General features: G+C 50.5%; 1 protein-coding gene across 3 annotated transcripts in view; it reads right to left on the reverse strand.

Annotated features, from left to right (window-relative positions):
* Positions 1-8912: 8912 nt before the first annotated feature.
* Positions 8913-22959, reverse strand: part of hdac6 (histone deacetylase 6) — a 78221-nt gene continuing 64174 nt past the window's right edge. For all 3 annotated transcript variants that reach the window (XM_079239410.1, XM_079239409.1, XM_079239408.1), the window contains exons 16-29: positions 21123-21190; positions 20358-20505; positions 20160-20288; positions 19924-20092; positions 17372-17577; positions 17108-17300; positions 16869-17018; positions 13520-13697; positions 13309-13397; positions 13031-13225; positions 12837-12959; positions 12610-12756; positions 12412-12540; positions 8913-9439 (exon numbers count right to left, since the gene is read on the reverse strand). In XM_079239410.1, coding sequence (XP_079095536.1) covers positions 9383-9439; positions 12412-12540; positions 12610-12756; positions 12837-12959; positions 13031-13225; positions 13309-13397; positions 13520-13697; positions 16869-17018; positions 17108-17300; positions 17372-17577; positions 19924-20092; positions 20160-20288; positions 20358-20505; positions 21123-21190 — 1981 coding nt within the window. In that variant the 3' untranslated portion in view covers positions 8913-9382. The remainder of the gene's footprint in view (positions 9440-12411; positions 12541-12609; positions 12757-12836; positions 12960-13030; positions 13226-13308; positions 13398-13519; positions 13698-16868; positions 17019-17107; positions 17301-17371; positions 17578-19923; positions 20093-20159; positions 20289-20357; positions 20506-21122; positions 21191-22959) is intronic.

Raw genomic sequence — 22959 nt, forward strand, 5'->3', positions numbered from 1 at the left:
CACTGGAGGGGGTGGGGCTTCAGATCAATTCAACATGGACCCGGATGAGATCTGTCCTGGTTCCAGAGGATCAGAACGTCTCTAACTGGTTCTTCACCAGCAGTCTGTGGTCTGGAGCACCACCTGGCTCCCCACCGAGGCGGCTTCCTGCTGGCCTAACGCGTTACGCACCAGGCTGGAAGTTTGAACAGACAAACAAACAAACAAATAAATAAATAAATGAACAAATAAAACAGATGCAGAAACATCTGTCATGACATCATGACGAAGCGGGAAAATGGAAACGGCTTCACATGGAACCAGGTAAATAATTACACCTGCAGCTCCAGGAAGTTTTCATCTCAGTGATGTCTGGACCTGGACCTGGATCTGGACCAGGATTTGGACCTGGACCAGGATCTGGACCAGGATCTGAACCTGGACCTGGAGCTGACCAGGATCTGAACCTGGACCTGGACCTGGACCTGGACCAGGATCTGGACCAGGATTTGGACCTGGACCAGGATCTGGACCAGGATCTGAACCTGAACCTGGACCTGGACCTGGACCTGGACCAGGATCTGAACCTGGACCTGGAGCTGACCAGGATCTGAACCTGGACCAGGATCTGAACCTGGACCTGGACCAGGACCTGGAGCTGACCTGGACCTGGACCTGGACCTGGACCAGGATCTGGACCAGGATCTGAACCTGGATCTGGACCAGGATCAGGACCTGGAGCTGACCTGGACCTGGACCTGGACCAGGATCTGGACCAGGATCAGGACCTGGAGCTGACCTGGACCTGGACCTGGACCTGGACCAGGATCTGAACCTGGACCTGGACCAGGATCTGGACCAGGATCAGGACCTGGAGCTGACCTGGACCTGGACCTGGACCAGGATCTGAACCTGGACCTGGACCAGGACCTGGAGCTGACCTGGACCTGGACCTGGACCTGGACCTGGACCAGGATCTGAACCTGGACCTGGACCTGGACCAGGATCTGGACCAGGATCAGGACCTGGAGCTGACCTGGACCTGGACCTGGACCAGGATCTGAACCTGAACCTGGACCTGGACCTGGACCTGGACCAGGATCTGGACCAGGATCAGGACCTGGAGCTGACCTGGACCTGGACCAGGATCTGAACCTGGACCTGGAGCTGACCTGGACCTGGACCTGGACCTGGACCTGGACCAGGATCTGAACCTGGACCTGGACCAGGACCTGGAGCTGACCTGGACCTGGACCTGGACCAGGATCTGAACCTGGACCTGGACCTGGACCTGGACCAGGATCTGGACCAGGATCAGGACCTGGAGCTGACCTGGACCTGGACCAGGACCTGGAGCTGACCTGGACCTGGACCTGGACCAGGATCTGAACCTGGACCAGGATCTGAACCTGAACCTGAACCTGGACCTGGACCTGGACCTGGACCTGGACCAACAGGTCCAGATCATGGACCCCACCAGGCTGCAGGAGGAGGAGGGGTGATGGAGGTGTGGAACAACACGCGCCTGTAAACAGCTGTTCCAGCAGCTGCGCGAGCTGCAACATCAAACGGACTGACGTCCAATCAGCGGCTGATAAACATCAAAGCACCGATCGACGTTACATCAGAAACGACGTCATTTACCGTTCGCACGAGACGAAAACAGGAGGAAAAACAGCCTGCAGCAGGAGGAGCGCCGTCCGGAGGAGGTGGAGGAGCAGGAGGAGGATGTTGATGATTATCAATGCTGATCTTCTGATGTTTGAAACAATAAAATGATCAATGATCAAATCTGTCAGGTGGAGATCTGACGGAGCGGCTCGAGGAGCGAACAGCGTGACAGGAGGAGACGCTGCGCCTCCTGCAGGAGGACAGTGGAACTGCAGGAGGAGCTTCACGACCTCCGTCATCACCAAGCGGCAACCTGCTGCGGTAAAAAGCCAATGGAGAAGTGTATAAAACTGCAGTTCCCCCTTCTTCCACTAGGGGCTGCAAAACAGAGCAAATCCCCATAGACTCCCATGTTTCTTTTTTTTTTTTTTTTATTTATTTATTTTTGTCTTGTCCAGCATTTAGGCAGCAGAATGATGGTCTGCTGAGCAAATTTTCTCTGGCAAGGGAAGCTTTATAGATATAATGATCCCCTTGACTTTCTGAATTTTTATTTTATTTCTATATTTATTTTGTATTGTTGTTTGAATTGTAGAGTTTGTACTACTGGACCAGAGAGGACAGACGAAAGACAGAAAGAGAAAGGAGAAAAAACACCTCATATGGAAAGGGAAAGAGATAAAGGGAGGGCGAAAAAACAACTAAAAAATAACCCAAAAACAAAAAGAAAAAAACAACCTACAGATGTATACATACACACACACACACACATACACACATATATGTATACACTTATATACATATATACATATACACATATACACACACACACACATACACACATATATGTATACACTTATATACATATATACATATACACATATATACACACACACACATACATACGTACAAACATATACGCACTTGCCAGTATTAACACATATACATACACATACAAGCCAACTTTAGATCATAGTAACTAAACTATGAATGTAAAAAGTTAAATATAAATGAGAAACAAACAGAAATGAGAAAACTAGCTGCTGTTAGTGAATAAACCTGCAGACGACTCGGTGACTGTGTCACATGCAGAACATGCAGAGTGGAACGTGTTCAGAGAAGATCATGCCAGTGTGACCCCTCCCACACAAAGGCAAGAGGCACGCCAGGAGGACCCCCGAGACCGGGGCCATTGGCAGCCACCCCCAGGCGCAGACCCCAACCGCCCCACCCCCCCCCGGAGCCAGCCATGCACCGACCCAGGAGGCGGCAGAGGGGGGGTCCCAGCCAGAGTCCCCCCCAGTCAGGGGGAACAGGCCCCAGCAGGCCCGGACCAGCGAGGACCGGCCCCGCCGGGCACCGGCCCCCCAGGGCAGACAGAGCGCGGGCCCCACGGCCCCAAGAGCCCCGAAGCAACCCCCCACCCCCGCAGGCAGAGGGCCCAGCCCACACCGACGGAGGGCCGGGATCCCCAGACCGCCACCGAGCGGCAGCCAGGCCGCACCCCAGTGGACCAGCAGCGCTCCCCGAGCACCAAGACCCCCCTTTCCTATGCGCACACACACACACACACACACACACACACACACACACACACACACTTCCTCCTTAAACACACCCTATCCACCCATTCTCTTACACACGCTCAAACTCACACTCTCCTACCCCCGTTCTTTATACTCACACACCCCCTCAATTCAATTCAATTCAACTTTATTTATATAGCGTCAAATCACGGCAATGCCATCTCAAGACGCTTTACAGACAGAGGGGAAAACATAATGAAGGCCAATTCATAACAGCCTATATAAGGAAACCAACAGATTGAGTTGAGTCCAACTCAATCTCCCATCCTGAGCAAGCACACTGGCGACAGTGGGAAGGAAAAAACTCCCTTTTAACAGGAAGGAAACCTCCGGCAGAACCCGGCTCAGGACAGGCAGCCATCTGCCTCTGCTGTGTGGGGGGAAGAGGACAGAAAGACAACAGACAACAGGAACTGCTACTCCCGGCCAGGGAGACCTGCTGAGACAGGAGACATACATGTTAATGATGCAACACTGTTATGGGGGGGGGGTAAAAGAAAGAGATAAAGAGATAAAGAGAAAGAAGCTCAGTGTATCAGGAAATGTCCCTCAGCAGTCTAAACCTATAGCAGCATAACTTTTAAAAATTTCTGCCGAGCAGGAGGCAGAGCCTTTGGTTATCAGGCCCCTCTCTTATGGAATAAGCTCCCAGTTAGTGTTAGGGAAGCAGACACCCTCCCCACCTTTAAGACTAGGCTGAAGACTTATCTTTTTGATAAGTCCTATAGCTAGGGATGGTTAGCATCCCTTAGTTATGCTGCTATAGGTTTAGCAGATTTGATTAGCAGATTTTACAGATTTGACGCTATATAAATAAAGTTGAATTGAATTGAAGTGGAGAAACGGGAAACGGTGACACCCAAGGCAGAAAATAAAACCAAAGAAACGGTGTGAAATCTGAGCCATTTGTTCCAAATGAAACGTAAACTTTCCCCCAGAATGTTGGACATTAACAGCATCTGCAGAAGAAGAGAAAAAGTTATGTTTTCTTCTCTGTCTGTAAAGCGTCTTGAGATGGCATTGCCGTGATTTGACGCTATATAAATAAAGTTGAATTGAATTGAACTCTGGGACTGACACCATCTGGACCTGCAGCCTTGTTCTGGTTCAGTTTCTCAAGTTGCTTCTTAACCTGATTGCAGGAGACAAACAAGGTGGAGGTCTCAGGATGTCCTGATGTGGAGGGAGATGAAGCTGTGTTCTGGTCCATGACTGAGCTGCAGGGTGACAGATTGGAGGCGTGACAGGAAAGCAGTGGGCTTATGGAGGGTGTGTGGTCTGTTGGGCTGGAGGTAGGGGGTGAACTGAACCTGCTGAAGAATATGTTCAGCTCATTAGCTCTGTCCAGACCTCCATCAGGCTGGTCCCCCTTTAACTTGAAGCCGGTGATCTTCTTCATTCCAGACCACACATCCCTCAGGTTATTCTGCTGGAGCTGACTTTCTAACTTCTTCCTGTAGTCCTCCTTGCACTTCTTAGTTTGTGGTTTAAGTTGTTTTTGTGTTGCCCTCAATAACTCCCTGTCTCCATCCCTGAAGGCTTTCTTTTTGATGTTCAGCAGCTTTTTCAGGTCACTGGTGATCCAGGGTTTGTTATTGGGGAAGCACCTCACTGTTCTTGTTGGGACGATGCTGTCCACACAGAAGTTTATGTAATCTGTCACACACTCAGTCATGGTGTTGATGTCGTCTCCATGAGGTTCACAGAGGACGTTCCAGTCTGTAGCCTCAAAGCCTCCTCTAAGAGCATCTTCAGCTTCAGCAGACCAGATATTGATAGTCTTTGTGATGACTGGTTGCTGCTGAACGATGGGCTTGTAGGTGGAGGTGAGAAGAACCAGATTATGGTCAGATCTTCCTAAAGGAGGCAGGGCAGAACAGCTGTATCCATTATTCATATTTGCAGAAAATAAGTCCATCCGACCCCCACTCCATGCCACGTTCACATTGTACCCTGCTCCCTCAGCGATGCCCACTCGGTTGGGGGCTGCATCCTCCGAGGATGGGAAGAACACACCGTTGTCATAGCGATGAAGGGAGATGTACAGAACACTGAGGAGAGACAGAGTCCATCATCACATCAATGTCTTATTTCTTTGACACCTCCTAATCCTGCTCGATACCTGTTGTCATCTTCAAAAACATGTTGGGTCCCGTTGCCATGGTGAATGTCCCAGTCCAGGATCAGGACTCGGAGCTTCGGATCATTGGAGACTTTCTGAGCATGACGTGCAGCAAGCGCCGCCGTGTTGAAGAGGCAGAAACCACAGGGAGAGTTTCTCTCTGCATGATGTCCCGGAGGACGAACGATGGCCACGCCGTTGTTCACCTGCAGGAAAAGATAACCGTTAGCATTTTAGCATGTTCATTGTAATTCTGTTTTGTTCTCAAACGTTTACACTGTTAGCATGTAGCTTATTGTTAGCATGTTCGACCTGTCTCTTATGTTCTAACTTTTTGGCAGTTAGCTTGTTAGCACCTTTTTTCTCTTCCTGCTCTCGGAGAGGATGAAGTTTTTCTCTCTCCCTCCCGTTCCCACTCTGCCCTGCTGCTTCTTTGTCCGTCTGTCTGAGCCTCTTTCTCCATTTCCTTCTGAATTAAAATCATGGATCTGGTTAGCTGGTCTTTCAATGCAACTGGGTGATTCTTTTCTATCTTTTCTAAAAAGGTGCGCCGTTCTGTGGCTGCTGCTTCAGTCAGCCAGATCCTGTTTATGTCACATGTATGTTGTTTTGTCAAGTCTTCATCTTCATCTTCATCTTCTGCCGCTTATCCGGGGTCGGGTCGCAGGGGCAGCAGCCTAAGCAGGGAAGCCCAGACTTCCCTCTCCCCAGCCACATTTGCCAACTCTGCGGGGGGATCCCGAGGCGTTCCCAGGCCAGCCGAGAGATGTAATCCCTCCAGCGTGTCCTGGGTCTTCCCCGGGGTCTCCTCCCAGAGGGACGTGCCTGGAACACCTCACCAGGGAGGTCCAGGAGGCATCCTGACCAGATGCCCGAGCCACCTCAACTGGTTCCTCTCGATGCGGAGGAGCAGCGGCTCTACTCTGATCTCCTCCCGGATGACTGAGCTCCTCACCCTATCTCTAAGGGAGAGCCCGGCCACCTTGCGGAGGAAACTCATTTCAGCCGCCTGTATACGAGATCTCCTTCTTTCGGTCACGACCCACAGCTCATGACCATAGGTGAGGGTAGGAATGTAGATCGACTGGTAAATCGAGAGCTTCGCCTTCTGGCTCAGCTCCTTCTTCACCACGACAGACCGGCGCAGAGTCCGCATTACTGCAGACGCCACACCGATCCGTCTGTCCATCTCACGCTCCATCCTTCCCTCACTCGTGAACAAGACCCCGAGATATTTAAACTCCTCCACTTGAGGCAGGACCTGACTCCCGACCCGGAGAGGGCAATCCACCCTATTCCGGCTGAGGACCATGGTCTCAGATTTGGAGGTGCAGATTCCCATCCCAGCCGCTTCACACTCGGCCGCGAATCGCTCAAGCGAGAGCTGGAGATCACGACCAGATGAAGCCAACAGGACCACGTCATCCGCAAAAAGCAGGGACCCAATCCTGAGGCCACCAAGCCGGATCCCCTCAACACCTCGGCTGCTCCTAGAAATTCTGTCCATATAAGTTATGAACAGAATCGGTGATAAAGGGCAGCCTTGGCGGAGTCCAACCCTCACCGGAAACGGATCCGACTTACTACCGGCAATGTGGACCAAGCTCTGACACCTGTCGTACAGGGACCGCACAGCCCGTACAAGGGGGTCCGGTACCCCATACTCCCAGAGTACCCCCCACAGGAGCCCCCGGGGGACACGGTCGAACGCCTTCTCCAGGTCCACAAAACACATGTAGACTGGTTGGGCAAACTCCCGTGCCCCCCCCAGGACCCCAGAGAGGGTATAGAGCTGGTCCACTGTTCCGCGACCAGGACGAAAACCACACTGCTCCTCCTCAATCTGGGATTCAACTATCCGACAGACCCTCCTCTCCAGGACCCCTGAATAGACCTTACCAGGGAGGCTGAGGAGTTTGATTCCCCTGTAATTGGAACACACCCTCCGGTCCTCCTTCTTAAAAAGGGGGACCACCACCCCAGTCTGCCAATCCAGCTGTACTGCTCCTGATGTCCACGTGATGCTGCAGAGGCATGTCAGCCAGGACAGCCCCACAGCATCCAGAGCCTTAAGGAACTCCGGGTGGATCTCATCCACCCCCGGGGCCTTGCCGCCAAGGAGCTTTTTGACCACCTCAGCGACTTCAGCCCCAGAGGTAGGAGAGTCCACCCCTGAGTCCACCAGCTCTGCTCCCTCATCGGAAGACGTGTTGGTAGGATTGAGGAGGTCTTCGAAGTATTCCTTCCACCGACCCACAACGTCCCGAGTTTTGTCAAGTCTTGTACTGGAATTAGCTTTATTGTACTGGGACGCTGGCTCAATGACAAATGAAGCTGATTCTGGTCTTACTTGTACGTCTGTATTTCTCTAATGTCTTCATCCTTAGCAGATTGTGTACAGTAAGCATGTTAGCTGTGAGTCTTTTTTAATCCAATATTTACATGACCAGTAGCTAGCTAATGGTTAGCATGTGCGCCTTCATTTATTTTCTCTGGTGGAGCAGCTGACAAACTGCTGGAATGTTGGAAGAGTTGCAGAGAGGGAGACGTTGTTGAAGTCTCTGGAGATCGCCATGAATGAGTTTGGATGCTGTGTTTGTAGCCGAGCAACGACGGAGCTGATGACGTCACAGGCTGTGTCTGGTGCGGTACCAGGTATTATATAAACTGCTACCAGAATAACACAGGTAAACTCTCTGGGTAAATAATATGGACGGAAGCTCACAGCTAACAGTTCCATGTCCCTTGTGCATATCTTCTCCTTGACAGTAACATGTCCAGGATGACACCAACGCTGGTTAACCAGCACTGCAATTCCACCACCCTTTAGCTTTCCGCTGTGTTGTCTACTGCGGTCTGCACGGACCGTTTTAAAGCCCGGTACAGACACATTACAGTCAGGGATGTGTTCATGCAGCCATGTCTCGGTGAAGCACATAATACTGCACTCTCTGTATTCTTTCTGAGACCTTGTTAGCATCTCCAGCTCGTCCATTTTGTTAGCTAGCGATCTCATGTTACCCATGACGACGGTTGGTAGAAATGGTTTAAATCTCCATCGCTTTCTCCTCTGTCTCACTCCCGCTCTGCATCCTCTTCTCTTTCTTTTCAACTCCATCGGGATTTCATGTGTTGTTTCACTGATAATCCTGATTTGGGAGAGTTTCATCAGTTGATCCTGATTGTAAGACTCATCATAACAAGCCTTGAAAGCCAAAAATATGCAGAAAAATCTTCCTTGCAGCACACCCTCCGAATCGGCATGAAATCCTCAGAAAAAAAAAGACCTCATTTAAGGTAATATCTATGTGAGAAGAGTTCGTACTTTAAAAAAAAAATCAAGATAGCAAGTCAGAGCTACTAAAATCTGCTGCTATCAGACGGCGCAATCTAGAATGAATCCCTAATCTAATCTAATCTAATCTAAGAAGGGATGAAGTTGTATTTTTATTGAACATTGTATTTATTTAGTTAATTCTGTCATATCTGAGTAAAAGCTCAGTTATCCTCCGGAACCCATTCTTCTTTATCAGCGTCCAATGATTCCAATCGTTGAATCTTTATAAACCTGATCGATACTGAATGATCAATAAGACTTTTTTCTCTTTCTGGTGAAATTGAAGTTTTTATTTCTCAAGCTGATTGTTGATCAGTTACAAACAGTTTAAAAAAAAACCCCAAAACATTTACAAAATAAAGATTATTGCACAGATAATCAATAACCACAGGCTTGAAGATGATCAATCAATCTTTGATCAACAACAAATTAAAAATCAACTTTAAACAATTAGCTGATTTTTTAATACTTGTGACAATAAAATGAAAAACTTATCAGTTCAAGAAGGTTTCAAAACTTCTGATCACTTCCTGGTTACTTCTGATCACTTTGATCAGTTTGTTTGTGATATTTCTACATAGAATCAATATGTTTTGTTTCTGTTGTGTGATTGCTGCGCTCTCAGAGAATTAATCCAAAAACCTGCTGATGAGGATGATTAAGATCTCCAGTTAAAAAATGAAGAACTTTTTAGGGGCTGGATGACATCACTGGTATCCGTGGCAACAGACATCCAATCAGCCGCAATCAGATCTCTTCTCCAAACTTGGAGACGTGAGCTGCATTTTTAGCTTCAAACAGAACCTGAACAGTAGAAAAAAAACGTGTTGCTGTCATGTGACAGGACATGTGACAGATCATGTTACGTCATGTGACACGACGTGACGGGTCATTTACGGGTCGTACAATTAACTTTGACGGAAATTGTAAACACTCAAAACTGAATGACAAGCTTTTGCTGGTCTGATCCGGTCCGGTCGGGTCCAGTCCGGTCAGACCCAGTCCGGTCGGGTCCAGTCCGGTCAGACCCAGTCCGGTCAGATCCAGTCCGGTCAGACCCAGTCCGGTCAGGTCCAGTCCGGTCAGATCCACTCCAGTCAGACCCAGTCCGGTCGGGTCCAGTCCGGTCAGATCCAGTCCAGTCAGACCCAGTCCGGTCAGATCCAGTCCAGTCAGACCCAGTCCGGTCGGGTCCAGTCCGGTCAGATCCAGTCCAGTCAGACCCAGTCCGGTCGGGTCCAGTCCGGTCAGATCCAGTCCAGTCAGACCCAGTCCGGTCAGACCCAGTCCGGTCGGGTCCAGTCCGGTCAGATCCAGTCCAGTCAGACCCAGTCCGGTCAGATCCAGTCCAGTCAGACCCAGTCCGGTCAGATCCAGTCCAGTCAGACCCAGTCCGGTCGGGTCCAGTCCGGTCAGATCCAGTCCAGTCAGACCCAGTCCGGTCGGGTCCAGTCCCGTCGGGTCCAGTCCCGTCGGGTCCAGTCCGGTCGGGTCCAGTCCCGTCGGGTCCAGTCCGGTCAGATCCAGTCCGGTCAGACCCAGTCCGGTCAGACCCAGTCCGGTCAGATCCAGTCCGGTCAGATCCAGTCCGGTCGGGTCCAGTCCCGTCGGGTCCAGTCCGGTCAGATCCAGTCCGGTCAGACCCAGTCCGGTCAGACCCAGTCCGGTCAGATCCAGTCCGGTCAGACCCAGTCCCGTCGGGTCCAGTCCGGTCAGACCCAGTCCGGTCAGATCCAGTCCGGTCGGGTCCAGTCCGGTCAGATCCAGTCCCGTCGGGTCCAGTCCGGTCAGATCCAGTCCGGTCAGATCCAGTCCGGTCGGGTCCAGTCCCGTCGGGTCCAGTCCGGTCAGATCCAGTCCTGTCGGGTCCAGTCCGGTCAGATCCAGTCCGGTCAGATCCAGTCCTGTCGGGTCCAGTCCGGTAAGATCCAGTCCGGTCTGATCCGGTCCGGTCAGATCCAGTCCGGTCTGATCCGGTCCGGTCAGACCCAGTCCCGTCGGGTCCAGTCCGGTCAGATCCAGTCCGGTCGGGTCCAGTCCGGTCAGATCCAGTCCGGTCAGATCCAGTCCGGTCAGACCCAGTCCGGTCGGGTCCAGTCCGGTCAGATCCAGTCCGGTCAGATCCAGTCCGGTCAGATCCAGTCCTGTCGGGTCCAGTCCGGTCAGATCCAGTCCGGTCAGATCCAGTCCTGTCGGGTCCAGTCCGGTAAGATCCAGTCCGGTCTGATCCGGTCCTGTCGGGTCCAGTCCGGTCAGATCCAGTCCGGTCTGATCCGGTCCGGTCAGACCCAGTCCCGTCGGGTCCAGTCCGGTCAGATCCAGTCCGGTCGGGTCCAGTCCGGTCAGATCCAGTCCGGTCAGATCCAGTCCTGTCGGGTCCAGTCCGGTCAGATCCAGTCCGGTCAGATCCAGTCCGGTGTGATCCAGTCCTGTCGGGTCCAGTCCGGTCAGATCCAGTCCGGTCTGATCCAGTCCTGTCGGGTCCAGTCCGGTAAGATCCAGTCCGGTCTGATCCGGTCCGGTCAGATCCAGTCCGGTCTGATCCGGTCCGGTCAGATCCAGTCCGGTCAGATCCAGTCCGGTCAGACCCAGTCCGGTCAGACCCAGTCCCGTCGGGTCCAGTCCGGTCAGATCCAGTCCGGTCGGGTCCAGTCCGGTCAGATCCAGTCCGGTCAGACCCAGTCCGGTCAGACCCAGTCCCGTCGGGTCCAGTCCGGTCAGACCCAGTCCCGTCGGGTCCAGTCCGGTCAGATCCAGTCCCGTTGGGTCCAGTCCGGTCGGGTCCAGTCCGGTCAGATCCAGTCCGGTCAGATCCAGTCCGGTCTGATCCAGTCCTGTCGGGTCCAGTCCGGTCAGATCCAGTCCGGTCTGATCCGGTCCGGTCAGACCCAGTCCCGTCGGGTCCAGTCCGGTCAGACCCAGTCCGGTCAGACCCAGTCCCGTCGGGTCCAGTCCGGTCAGATCCAGTCCGGTCAGGTCCAGTCCCGTTGGGTCCAGTCCGGTCGGGTCCAGTCCGGTCAGATCCAGTCCGGTCAGATCCAGTCCGGTCTGATCCAGTCCTGTCGGGTCCAGTCCGGTCAGATCCAGTCCGGTCTGATCCGGTCCGGTCAGACCCAGTCCCGTCGGGTCCAGTCCGGTCAGACCCAGTCCGGTCAGATCCAGTCCCGTCGGGTCCAGTCCGGTCAGACCCAGTCCCGTCGGGTCCAGTCCGGTCAGATCCAGTCCGGTCAGGTCCAGTCCCGTTGGGTCCAGTCCGGTCGGGTCCAGTCCGGTCAGATCCAGTCCGGTCAGATCCAGTCCGGTCTGATCCAGTCCTGTCGGGTCCAGTCCGGTCAGATCCAGTCCGGTCAGACCCAGTCCGGTCTGATCCAGTCCTGTCGGGTCCAGTCCGGTCAGACCCAGTCCGGTCAGATCCAGTCCCGTCGGGTCCAGTCCGGTCGGATCCAGTCCCGTCGGGTCCAGTCCGGTCAGATCCAGTCCGGTCAGATCCAGTCCCGTCGGGTCCAGTCCGGTCGGATCCAGTCCCGTCGGGTCCAGTCCGGTCAGACCCAGTCCGGTCAGATCCAGTCCCGTCGGGTCCAGTCCCGTCGGGTCCAGTCCGGTCGGATCCAGTCCCGTCGGGTCCAGTCCGGTCGGATCCAGTCCCGTCGGGTCCAGTCCGGTCAGACCCAGTCCGGTCAGATCCAGTCCCGTCGGGTCCAGTCCGGTCGGATCCAGTCCTGTCGGGTCCAGTCCGGTCAGGTCCAGTCCAGTTGGGTCCAGTCCAGCAAACTCACCTGGTTGTGGACGTATGAGTCACACAGGTAGCACCATGTGGACAGGTCAGAGAAGCTGAGGACGAAGGGATGTTCTGACTGCGCACTGTGAGCCACCATGTGTCCGCTGACGTAACGTCCGCAGAAAACCTGAGCAGAGAAAACCGGGTCAGAACAGGTGTGACATGCTTTGCGAGGCTGACAGGGGAATGTAGTCACTTGGTAGCAGGTGAGACAGATCCAGTTCTCAGCTTCTGAACCGCAGTCTTGACACAGCAGAAAGACTTTGATACCCGATGGGGGGAGGGGCTTAACGGCGTCCAGGTGAGGACACCAGTCCAGAGGGTCCACCACGTACAGAGTGTTCTACAGGGAGGTGGAAAGGTCAGTCACCTCAGGACATTACAATAATCACATTAATCAGTAACTTATCAATATTCTCTGACTCCGCCCATCTCTGCTCCACATGCCGCCTCCAGAGACGCATAATTCTTTGACCAACCACACGCTCCTTCTGCCTCTGGTTCTGCCTCCACACCTGCTGACACTGGCGTTGCCACAGCAACAGTCTGGGAGTGAGGAGAAAAGGGAAGTTGTCACAGTGGTGGTCACGAAGCGGAGGTCTGTACTACTGACTCACCTCAGGCAGTATGCACTCCTCTGATTGGCTGCCACCTGACTCCGCCTTCACTTGACCTTCAACCTGCTCTGAGGCAAGGTGTGCCTTTGGTCTGGCCCCTCCTACTGCAACAGATGATGGCTGGTGATTGGCTGGGGTCTGACTGATGTCCAGACTGACCAATCCCTGAGTGAGATGTTCCAGACCGATCTCCGTCTGATTGGATGAGTGAGACACACTTGTCATCAGGGGTTGTTTAGCTGGAACAGATCCTGGGGTGATTGGTTTCTGAGTCTTACTGAGGAGACGTGTGGACCTTCAGAACTCTGCTCAGACCTCCACGGTTTTCCTTTAGAACCGCGTTTCCCATGAAGCTTCAGGTCCGGAACTGCCAGACAGGGACACATCAGACCAGAACCAGAGTTAGAACAAGATCCAGAACTGGAACCCGATCCAGAAGCAGAGCCAGAGCAAGGACCACAACCAGAAGCAGGTGCCATTAAGACTTACTATGCATCCTCAACGACTTCCAGTAGACGTTGTGATATCGAATGACCTCGTTGATTGTTGCCACAGCGCTGTGATGCGGCGGAGGAAGCGGCGTTACCAAGGATGGAGGAGGGTCTCCTAGCAACATGCTGGTGCACATCGCCATGGAGTCAGAGATGGAGGTCAGATTGTATCCTCCCTGAAGGGGCAGAAGGTCTTTATTGTTGGCGATGCCTGAGTTGTATGTTCTGATCAGTCTGGAAGTTCTGCTCACGCTAAATGATACCTGGATCGTCCGTTCCATCTGGAAGTTCTGCTCACGCTAAACGATACCGGGACCGTACGTTCTATCTGGAAGTTCTGCACACGCTAAATGATACCTGGATCGTACGTTCTATGTAGAGGTTCTGCTCACGCTAAATGATACCTGGACTGTACGTTCCATCTGGAAGTTCTGCTCACGCTAAACGATACCTGGACTGTACGTTCCATCTGGAAGTTCTGCTCACGCTAAATGATACCTGGACTGTACGTTCCATCTGGAAGTTCTGCTCACGCTAAATGATACCTGGACTGTACGTTCCATCTGGAAGTTCTGCTCACGCTAAACGATACCTGGACTGTACGTTCCATCTGGAAGTTCTGCTCACGCTAAATGATACCTGGACTGTACGTTCCATCTGGAAGTTCTGCTCACGCTAAATGATACCTGGACTGTACGTTCCATCTGGAAGTTCTGCTCACGCTAAACGATACCTGGACTGTACGTTCCATCTGGAAGTTCTGCTCACGCTAAATGATACCTGGACTGTACGTTCCATCTGGAAGTTCTGCTCACGCTAAACGATACCTGGACTGTACGTTCCATCTGGAAGTTCTGCTCACGCTAAACGATACCTGGACTGTACGTTCCATCTGGAAGTTCTGCTCACGCTAAATGATACCTGGATCGTCCGTTCCATCTGGAAGTTCTGCTCACGCTAAACGATACCGGGACCGTACGTTCTATCTGGAAGTTCTGCTCACGCTAAACGATACCGGGACCGTACGTTCCATCTGGAAGTTCTGCTCACGCTAAACGATACCTGGACTGTACGTTCCATCTGGAAGTTCTGCTCACGCTAAATGATACCTGGACCGTACGTTCCATCTGGAAGTTCTGCTCACGCTAAACGATACCTGGACTGTCCGTTCCATCTGGAAGTTCTGCTCACGCTAAATGATACCTGGATCGTCCGTTCCATCTGGAAGTTCTGCTCACGCTAAACGATACCGGGACCGTACGTTCTATCTGGAAGTTCTGCACACGCTAAATGATACCTGGATCGTACGTTCTATGTAGAGGTTCTGCTCATGCTAAACGATACCTGGACTGTACGTTCTTTCTGGAAGTTCTGCTCACGCTAAACGATACCTGGATCGTAAATTCTTTCTGGAAGTTCTGCTCACGCTAAAAGACACCTGGATCGTACGTTCTATGTAGAGGTTCTGCTCACGCTAAACGATACCGGGACCGTACGTTCTATCTGGAAGTTCTGCACACGCTAAATGATACCTGGATCGTACGTTCTATGTAGAGGTTCTGCTCACGCTAAACGATACCTGGACTGTACGTTCCATCTGGAAGTTCTGCTCACGCTAAACGATACCTGGACTGTACGTTCCATCTGGAAGTTCTGCTCACGCTAAACGATACCGGGATCGTACATTCTTTCTGGAAGTTCTGCTCACGCTAAACGATACCTGGATCGTAAATTCTTTCTGGAAGTTCTGCTCACGCTAAAAGACACCTGGATCGTACGTTCTTTCTGGAAGTTCTGCTCACGCTAAACGATACCTGGACTGTGGGTTCTATCTAGAGGTTCTGCTCATGCTAAACGATACCTGGACTGTACGTTCTATCTAGAGGTTCTGCTCACGCTAAACGATACCTGGACTGTACGTTCTATCTAGAGGTTCTGCTCACACTAAACGATACCTGGACTGTACGTTCTATCTAGAGGTTCTGCTCACGCTAAACGATACCTGGACTGTGGGTTCTATCTAGAGGTTCTGCTCATGCTAAACGATACCTGGACTGTACGTTCTATCTAGAGGTTCTGCTCACGCTAAACGATACCTGGACTGTGGGTTCTATCTAGAGGTTCTGCTCACGCTAAACGATACCTGGACTGTGGGTTCTATCTAGAGGTTCTGCTCACACTAAACGATACCTGGATCGTACGTTCTATCTGGAAGTTCTGCTCACGCTAAACGATACCTGGATCGTCCGTTCCATCTGGAAGTTCTGCTCACGCTAAACGATACCGGGACCGTACGTTCTATCTGGAAGTTCTGCACACGCTAAATGATACCTGGACCGTACGTTCTTTCTGGAAGTTCTGCTCACGCTAAACGATACCTGGATCGTAAATTCTTTCTGGAAGTTCTGCTCACGCTAAAAGACACCTGGATCGTACGTTCTTTCTGGAAGTTCTGCTCACGCTAAAAGATACCTGGATCGTACGTTCTTTCTGGAAGTTCTGCTCACGCTAAACGATACCTGGATCGTAAATTCTTTCTGGAAGTTCTGCTCACGCTAAAAGACACCTGGATCGTACGTTCTTTCTGGAAGTTCTGCTCACGCTAAACGATACCTGGACTGTAGGTTCTATCTAGAGGTTCTGCTCACACTAAACGATACCTGGATCGTAAATTCTTTCTGGAAGTTCTGCTCACGCTAAAAGATACCTGGATCGTACGTTCTTTCTGGAAGTTCTGCTCACGCTAAACGATACCTGGATCGTAAATTCTTTCTGGAAGTTCTGCTCACGCTAAAAGACACCTGGATCGTACGTTCTTTCTGGAAGTTCTGCTCACGCTAAACGATACCTGGACTGTAGGTTCTATCTAGAGGTTCTGCTCATGCTAAACGATACCTGGACTGTACGTTCTATCTAGAGGTTCTGCTCACGCTAAACGATACCTGGACTGTACGTTCTATCTAGAGGTTCTGCTCACACTAAACGATACCTGGATCGTACGTTCTATCTGGAAGTTCTGCTCACGCTGAACGATACCTGGATCGTCCGTTCTATCTGGAAGTTCTGCTCACGCTAAACGATACCTGGATCGTACGTTCTATCTGGAAGTTCTGCTCACGCTAAACGATACCTGGATCGTACGTTCTATCTGGAAGTTCTGCTCACGCTAAACGATACCTGGATCGTCCGTTCTATCTGGAAGTTCTGCTCACGCTAAACGATACCTGGACCGTACGTTCTATCTAGAGGTTCTGCTAACGCTAAACGATACCTGGATCGTATGTCGGGTTAGTTACAAATGTTGCCCTCCTTACCTGCATAGCTCACTTTTAGACACCTGAACTCACCTCCAGGATAAGGAGGACCCGTCCACCAGCCAGTGACATCAGCATGTGTGTGAGGTGAGCGTATCCTTCCGGAGTCACATGATATCCACCCAACGGATCTCCTCGAGCTGCATCGAAGCCGGCCGACACCAAAACTAGACTGGGGTTAAACTGCAGAGGACAAATAACCAATCAGGGCTCTGATGCACCGAGCGATGGAATGAAGGAAAGGCGATTTGTTGTTAGGTACGTTCAGTTACCTCGGTAGCAATCGGCATGACAACATGATGAAATGCTGCAAGGTAGTCAGAGTTGCCCATCCGACCCCCACTCCATGCCACGTTCACATTGTACCCTGCTCCCTCAGCGATGCCCACTCGGTTGGGGGCTGCATCCTCCGAGGATGGGAAGAACACACCGTTGTCATAGCGATGAAGGGAGATGTACAGAACACTGAGGAGAGACAGAGTCCATCATCACATCAATGTCTTATTTCTTTGACACCTCCTAATCCTGCTCGATACCTGTTGTCATCTTCAAAAACATGTTGGGTCCCGTTGCCATGGTGAATGTCCCAGTCCAGGATCAGGACTCGGAGCTTCGGATCATTGGAGACTTTCTGAGCATGACGTGCAGCAAGCGCCGCCGTGTTGAAGAGGCAGAAACCACAGGGAGAGTTTCTCTCTGCATGATGTCCCGGAGGACGAACGATGGCCACGCCGTTGTTCACCTGCAGGAAAAGATAACCGTTAGCATTTTAGCATGTTCATTGTAATTCTGTTTTGTTCTCAAACGTTTACACTGTTAGCATGTAGCTTATTGTTAGCATGTTCGACCTGTCTCTTATGTTCTAACTTTTTGGCAGTTAGCTTGTTAGCACCTTTTTTCTCTTCCTGCTCTCGGAGAGGATGAAGTTTTTCTCTCTCCCTCCCGTTCCCACTCTGCCCTGCTGCTTCTTTGTCCGTCTGTCTGAGCCTCTTTCTCCATTTCCTTCTGAATTAAAATCATGGATCTGGTTAGCTGGTCTTTCAATGCAACTGGGTGATTCTTTTCTATCTTTTCTAAAAAGGTGCGCCGTTCTGTGGCTGCTGCTTCAGTCAGCCAGATCCTGTTTATGTCACATGTATGTTGTTTTGTCAAGTCTTCATCTTCATCTTCATCTTCTGCCGCTTATCCGGGGTCGGGTCGCAGGGGCAGCAGCCTAAGCAGGGAAGCCCAGACTTCCCTCTCCCCAGCCACATTTGCCAACTCTGCGGGGGGATCCCGAGGCGTTCCCAGGCCAGCCGAGAGATGTAATCCCTCCAGCGTGTCCTGGGTCTTCCCCGGGGTCTCCTCCCAGAGGGACGTGCCTGGAACACCTCACCAGGGAGGTCCAGGAGGCATCCTGACCAGATGCCCGAGCCACCTCAACTGGTTCCTCTCGATGCGGAGGAGCAGCGGCTCTACTCTGATCTCCTCCCGGATGACTGAGCTCCTCACCCTATCTCTAAGGGAGAGCCCGGCCACCTTGCGGAGGAAACTCATTTCAGCCGCCTGTATACGAGATCTCCTTCTTTCGGTCACGACCCACAGCTCATGACCATAGGTGAGGGTAGGAATGTAGATCGACTGGTAAATCGAGAGCTTCGCCTTCTGGCTCAGCTCCTTCTTCACCACGACAGACCGGCGCAGAGTCCGCATTACTGCAGACGCCACACCGATCCGTCTGTCCATCTCACGCTCCATCCTTCCCTCACTCGTGAACAAGACCCCGAGATATTTAAACTCCTCCACTTGAGGCAGGACCTGACTCCCGACCCGGAGAGGGCAATCCACCCTATTCCGGCTGAGGACCATGGTCTCAGATTTGGAGGTGCAGATTCCCATCCCAGCCGCTTCACACTCGGCCGCGAATCGCTCAAGCGAGAGCTGGAGATCACGACCAGATGAAGCCAACAGGACCACGTCATCCGCAAAAAGCAGGGACCCAATCCTGAGGCCACCAAGCCGGATCCCCTCAACACCTCGGCTGCGCCTAGAAATTCTGTCCATATAAGTTATGAACAGAATCGGTGATAAAGGGCAGCCTTGGCGGAGTCCAACCCTCACCGGAAACGGATCCGACTTACTACCGGCAATGTGGACCAAGCTCTGACACCTGTCGTACAGGGACCGCACAGCCCGTACAAGGGGGTCCGGTACCCCATACTCCCAGAGTACCCCCCACAGGAGCCCCCGGGGGACACGGTCGAACGCCTTCTCCAGGTCCACAAAACACATGTAGACTGGTTGGGCAAACTCCCGTGCCCCCCCCAGGACCCCAGAGAGGGTATAGAGCTGGTCCACTGTTCCGCGACCAGGACGAAAACCACACTGCTCCTCCTCAATCTGGGATTCAACTATCCGACAGACCCTCCTCTCCAGGACCCCTGAATAGACCTTACCAGGGAGGCTGAGGAGTTTGATTCCCCTGTAATTGGAACACACCCTCCGGTCCTCCTTCTTAAAAAGGGGGACCACCACCCCAGTCTGCCAATCCAGCTGTACTGCTCCTGATGTCCACGTGATGCTGCAGAGGCATGTCAGCCAGGACAGCCCCACAGCATCCAGAGCCTTAAGGAACTCCGGGTGGATCTCATCCACCCCCGGGGCCTTGCTGCCAAGGAGCTTTTTGACCACCTCAGCGACTTCAGCCCCAGAGGTAGGAGAGTCCACCCCTGAGTCCACCAGCTCTGCTCCCTCATCGGAAGACGTGTTGGTAGGATTGAGGAGGTCTTCGAAGTATTCCTTCCACCGACCCACAACGTCCCGAGTTTTGTCAAGTCTTGTACTGGAATTAGCTTTATTGTACTGGGACGCTGGCTCAATGACAAATGAAGCTGATTCTGGTCTTACTTGTACGTCTGTATTTCTCTAATGTCTTCATCCTTAGCAGATTGTGTACAGTAAGCATGTTAGCTGTGAGTCTTTTTTAATCCAATATTTACATGACCAGTAGCTAGCTAATGGTTAGCATGTGCGCCTTCATTTATTTTGCTTGTTAGCGTGTTAGTTTGGAAGTTTGATGTGAAGGTGTACTGCAGGTCTGAGGTGTTACCTGTCCACTGAGGATCCTGTCCACAGCATTGAAGCAGCCCCCAGCGGCCAACTGGGAACACTGGAAGCTCTGGTTGTTGATGAAGATGGAGTTGAACTCTTCTCCCAGTCTGTGCAGGTCTCTGGGCTTCATGTTCGCCGTCGCCTTCATTTGCTCAATGTGCTGCTTGCTGAACACACACACCTCTGTGAGAACCAGGTGATTTGCACACACACACACACCAAGCACCTTCTTACCTGTGACACATGGACAGTTCCTCCTCAGCCGCCAGGCGAACTGGTATCCGTTGGCAACGATCAACCAATCCCAGCTGCTGATGTTTGGAGAAGATCTTGAAGATTCTCTGCGGCTGTTCAGGGTGATGTCTGCGACACAGTCACATGACCATATTTCTATCCAATCCAGTCAGAGTATGTGTGCAGCAGGTAACTCACCTGTCCCACAGATTCATGTGCTCCATCATCCTCTCATCATACACCAGACCTGTCGTTGTGTAAGAAGAGGGGGTGAGTTCGGTCTTCACTGCACTCTCCTGATTGGTGAAAACTCTGATGACATCACCATCAGCCAATGGGCCGCCCTCTGCACAAAGCACAGGAAGTGACTGAATTGGTGACATCACTTCTCTGGTACAGATGCGTGTTTGTTTTTCCTACATTCCCAGGACCAAGACGTGACTGTGCACCTCCATTACGGGGACTTTCTGTTGAGGACAGTGGTTTTGGACCGTTTGGACTCAGTTTTAGGGTTAAGTTTTGACTTAGGCTATGTTTTGGAAAGCTCTGTGTCAAAAGAGTCTCCAGCATCAAAAGTGCAAGTATGTGCTTTTAATGAGATCCCCAGTGGCCATTGCTGGCACTGCAGTGTGTAAAACTAGAAACTGTTTTTTTAATTACTGTCATGGATAATGTGAATGTGTTTTACTGAATAAACGTATTTCATTAATTCTGTTTTTCTTTTTTACACATAATTTACTGCTGGGAATGCTTTTGGCAATGTATGTATTTTTTTGTATTATTTTCATTTTAGCTGTCCTGCCAGAAACTACAGATTTAAAGAAGCCTTTTAGCTAATTCTGGCATATTTACATTGATATGTCGTGAATCTACAAAGTTGATAAAATATTTACTTTCACATAATCCCCCTTTAAAGTTGCTAATATCATAGATCATTATTTATTCTTGTGTGTTTTTGTTTACCTAGGACTTGCAGGGACTTCCAGTGTTGGTACAGAGCTGAAACTGTCTGAGAGATGGACTGTAGAGCACTGAAACACAGAGACCAGGGTCAACAAACTGGGAATAAACTGGAAATATTTACTTTGTGTTCTACATGTATCATATTCATTATAAGATAAATCAATTACAGCTTATCTTAGTAAAGTTCTTGTAAATAAATGTCACCCTGAAAACCATTAATAGGCCCAAAACAAAGTACATAAAACACATTAACACAGATACTTAATCTGTCTGGTTTATCAAATTCAAGTAACCTAAAACTACCTAAAAATCTTTTTACACATCAAGCATCTTGCACATTGAATACACATTAAATGAAGTCTATATTTAAAATAAAAACTATTGTAATTTTTTTAATTTATTTGTAATCTTTATATTGTTATATTGAGTATCCCAACCGTGTTTTGTTAAACTTAATGCGTGTTAATAGTAATGTATGTCTAAATTTCTGTTAAAAAAAACGGACAGGCATTTTGAGTTCTTATAGTCTCTTCAGTCTTGTTCCAAATCTGAGGACGCTTACATTCAATTCAAACTTTATTTAGGAAGCGCTTTCCAACATATATGTGATTCAAAGTGCGTTACAGTTCAAAACCATTCCAAGGGTGCAATTTTTTCTCTCTCTGCAGTTTCCTCTCCTGCTGTCTTCAGCTGCCAATCGAGCGCCACTGACATCACAGCGCTGTGCTGTAAACTCCTCCCACAGCCGCTTTGGCGTCAGCCACTGCTGCCAACATGGCGACGTTCTCGCTAAATCTGGCGACTTTCAAAACCCCATTGGCGACTTTTTTTTTGTTAAAAGCAGCTGCAGTTACATCCTACATGAGAAGCAAGAACAGAGTTCCTGCTTCTTCAGGTTGCACTTCTAATTTGAGAGTATTTTTAATTACGTCCATCATCACTTGATCTGTTCTGCCTGAAAAACTGCCCCTGATCATCCACAATGTTTTCTTTAGATCATCCAGTTCATCAACCATCTTTTAAGGTTTGTATTTAAACGACTCCTTCACTGATTGTGTGATGGAGTCAGTGAAAGTCCTCTGGACGGGTTCAATCGGCGAATCCACCGACAGTTAACGCATTTGACAAAACGTTAGAGTCCCAGAGCAGCGCATCAGCGGTTTGCTTTCTGTGTCTTTGCTTACTTTACTGGGTTTTAGTTGTTTACATTCCCCAGGTCAGTCCTTGGCTTCATCTACGTCATGGTCGCGCAAATACCGCGTTAATGTGTTCAGCAACACGCGTCTCTACTTGATGACCTCATCAATGAACTGAGAAAAACTGGTAACAAACTGGGAAATAACTGGGAAATAACTGGGAATAAACTGGGAAATAACTGTGAATAAACTGGGAAATAACTGGGAATGAACTGGGAAATAACTGGGAATAAACTGGGAAATAACTGGGAATAAACTGGGAAATAACTAGGAATAAACTGGGAAATAACTGGGAATGAACTGGGAAATTACTGGGCATAAACTGGGAATAAACTGGGAAATAACTGGGAATAGACTGTGAATAAACTGGGAAATAACTGGGCATAAACTGGGAAATAACTGGGAATGAACTGGGAAATAACTGGGAATGAACTGGGAATAAACTGTGAATAAACTGCGAAATAACTGGGAATAAACTGGGAAATAACTGGGAATAAACTGGGAAATAACTGGGAATGAACTGGGAAATAACTGGGAATAAACTGGGAAATAACTGTGAATAAACTGGGAAATAACTGGGAATAAACTGGGAAAAAACTGGGAATGAACTGGGAATAAACTGGGCATAAACTGGGAAATAA

This window comes from Telmatherina bonti (genome assembly GCF_933228915.1).
Source record: "Telmatherina bonti genome assembly, chromosome: 4".
In the NCBI taxonomy this organism is placed as follows: Eukaryota; Metazoa; Chordata; class Actinopteri; order Atheriniformes; family Telmatherinidae; genus Telmatherina; species Telmatherina bonti.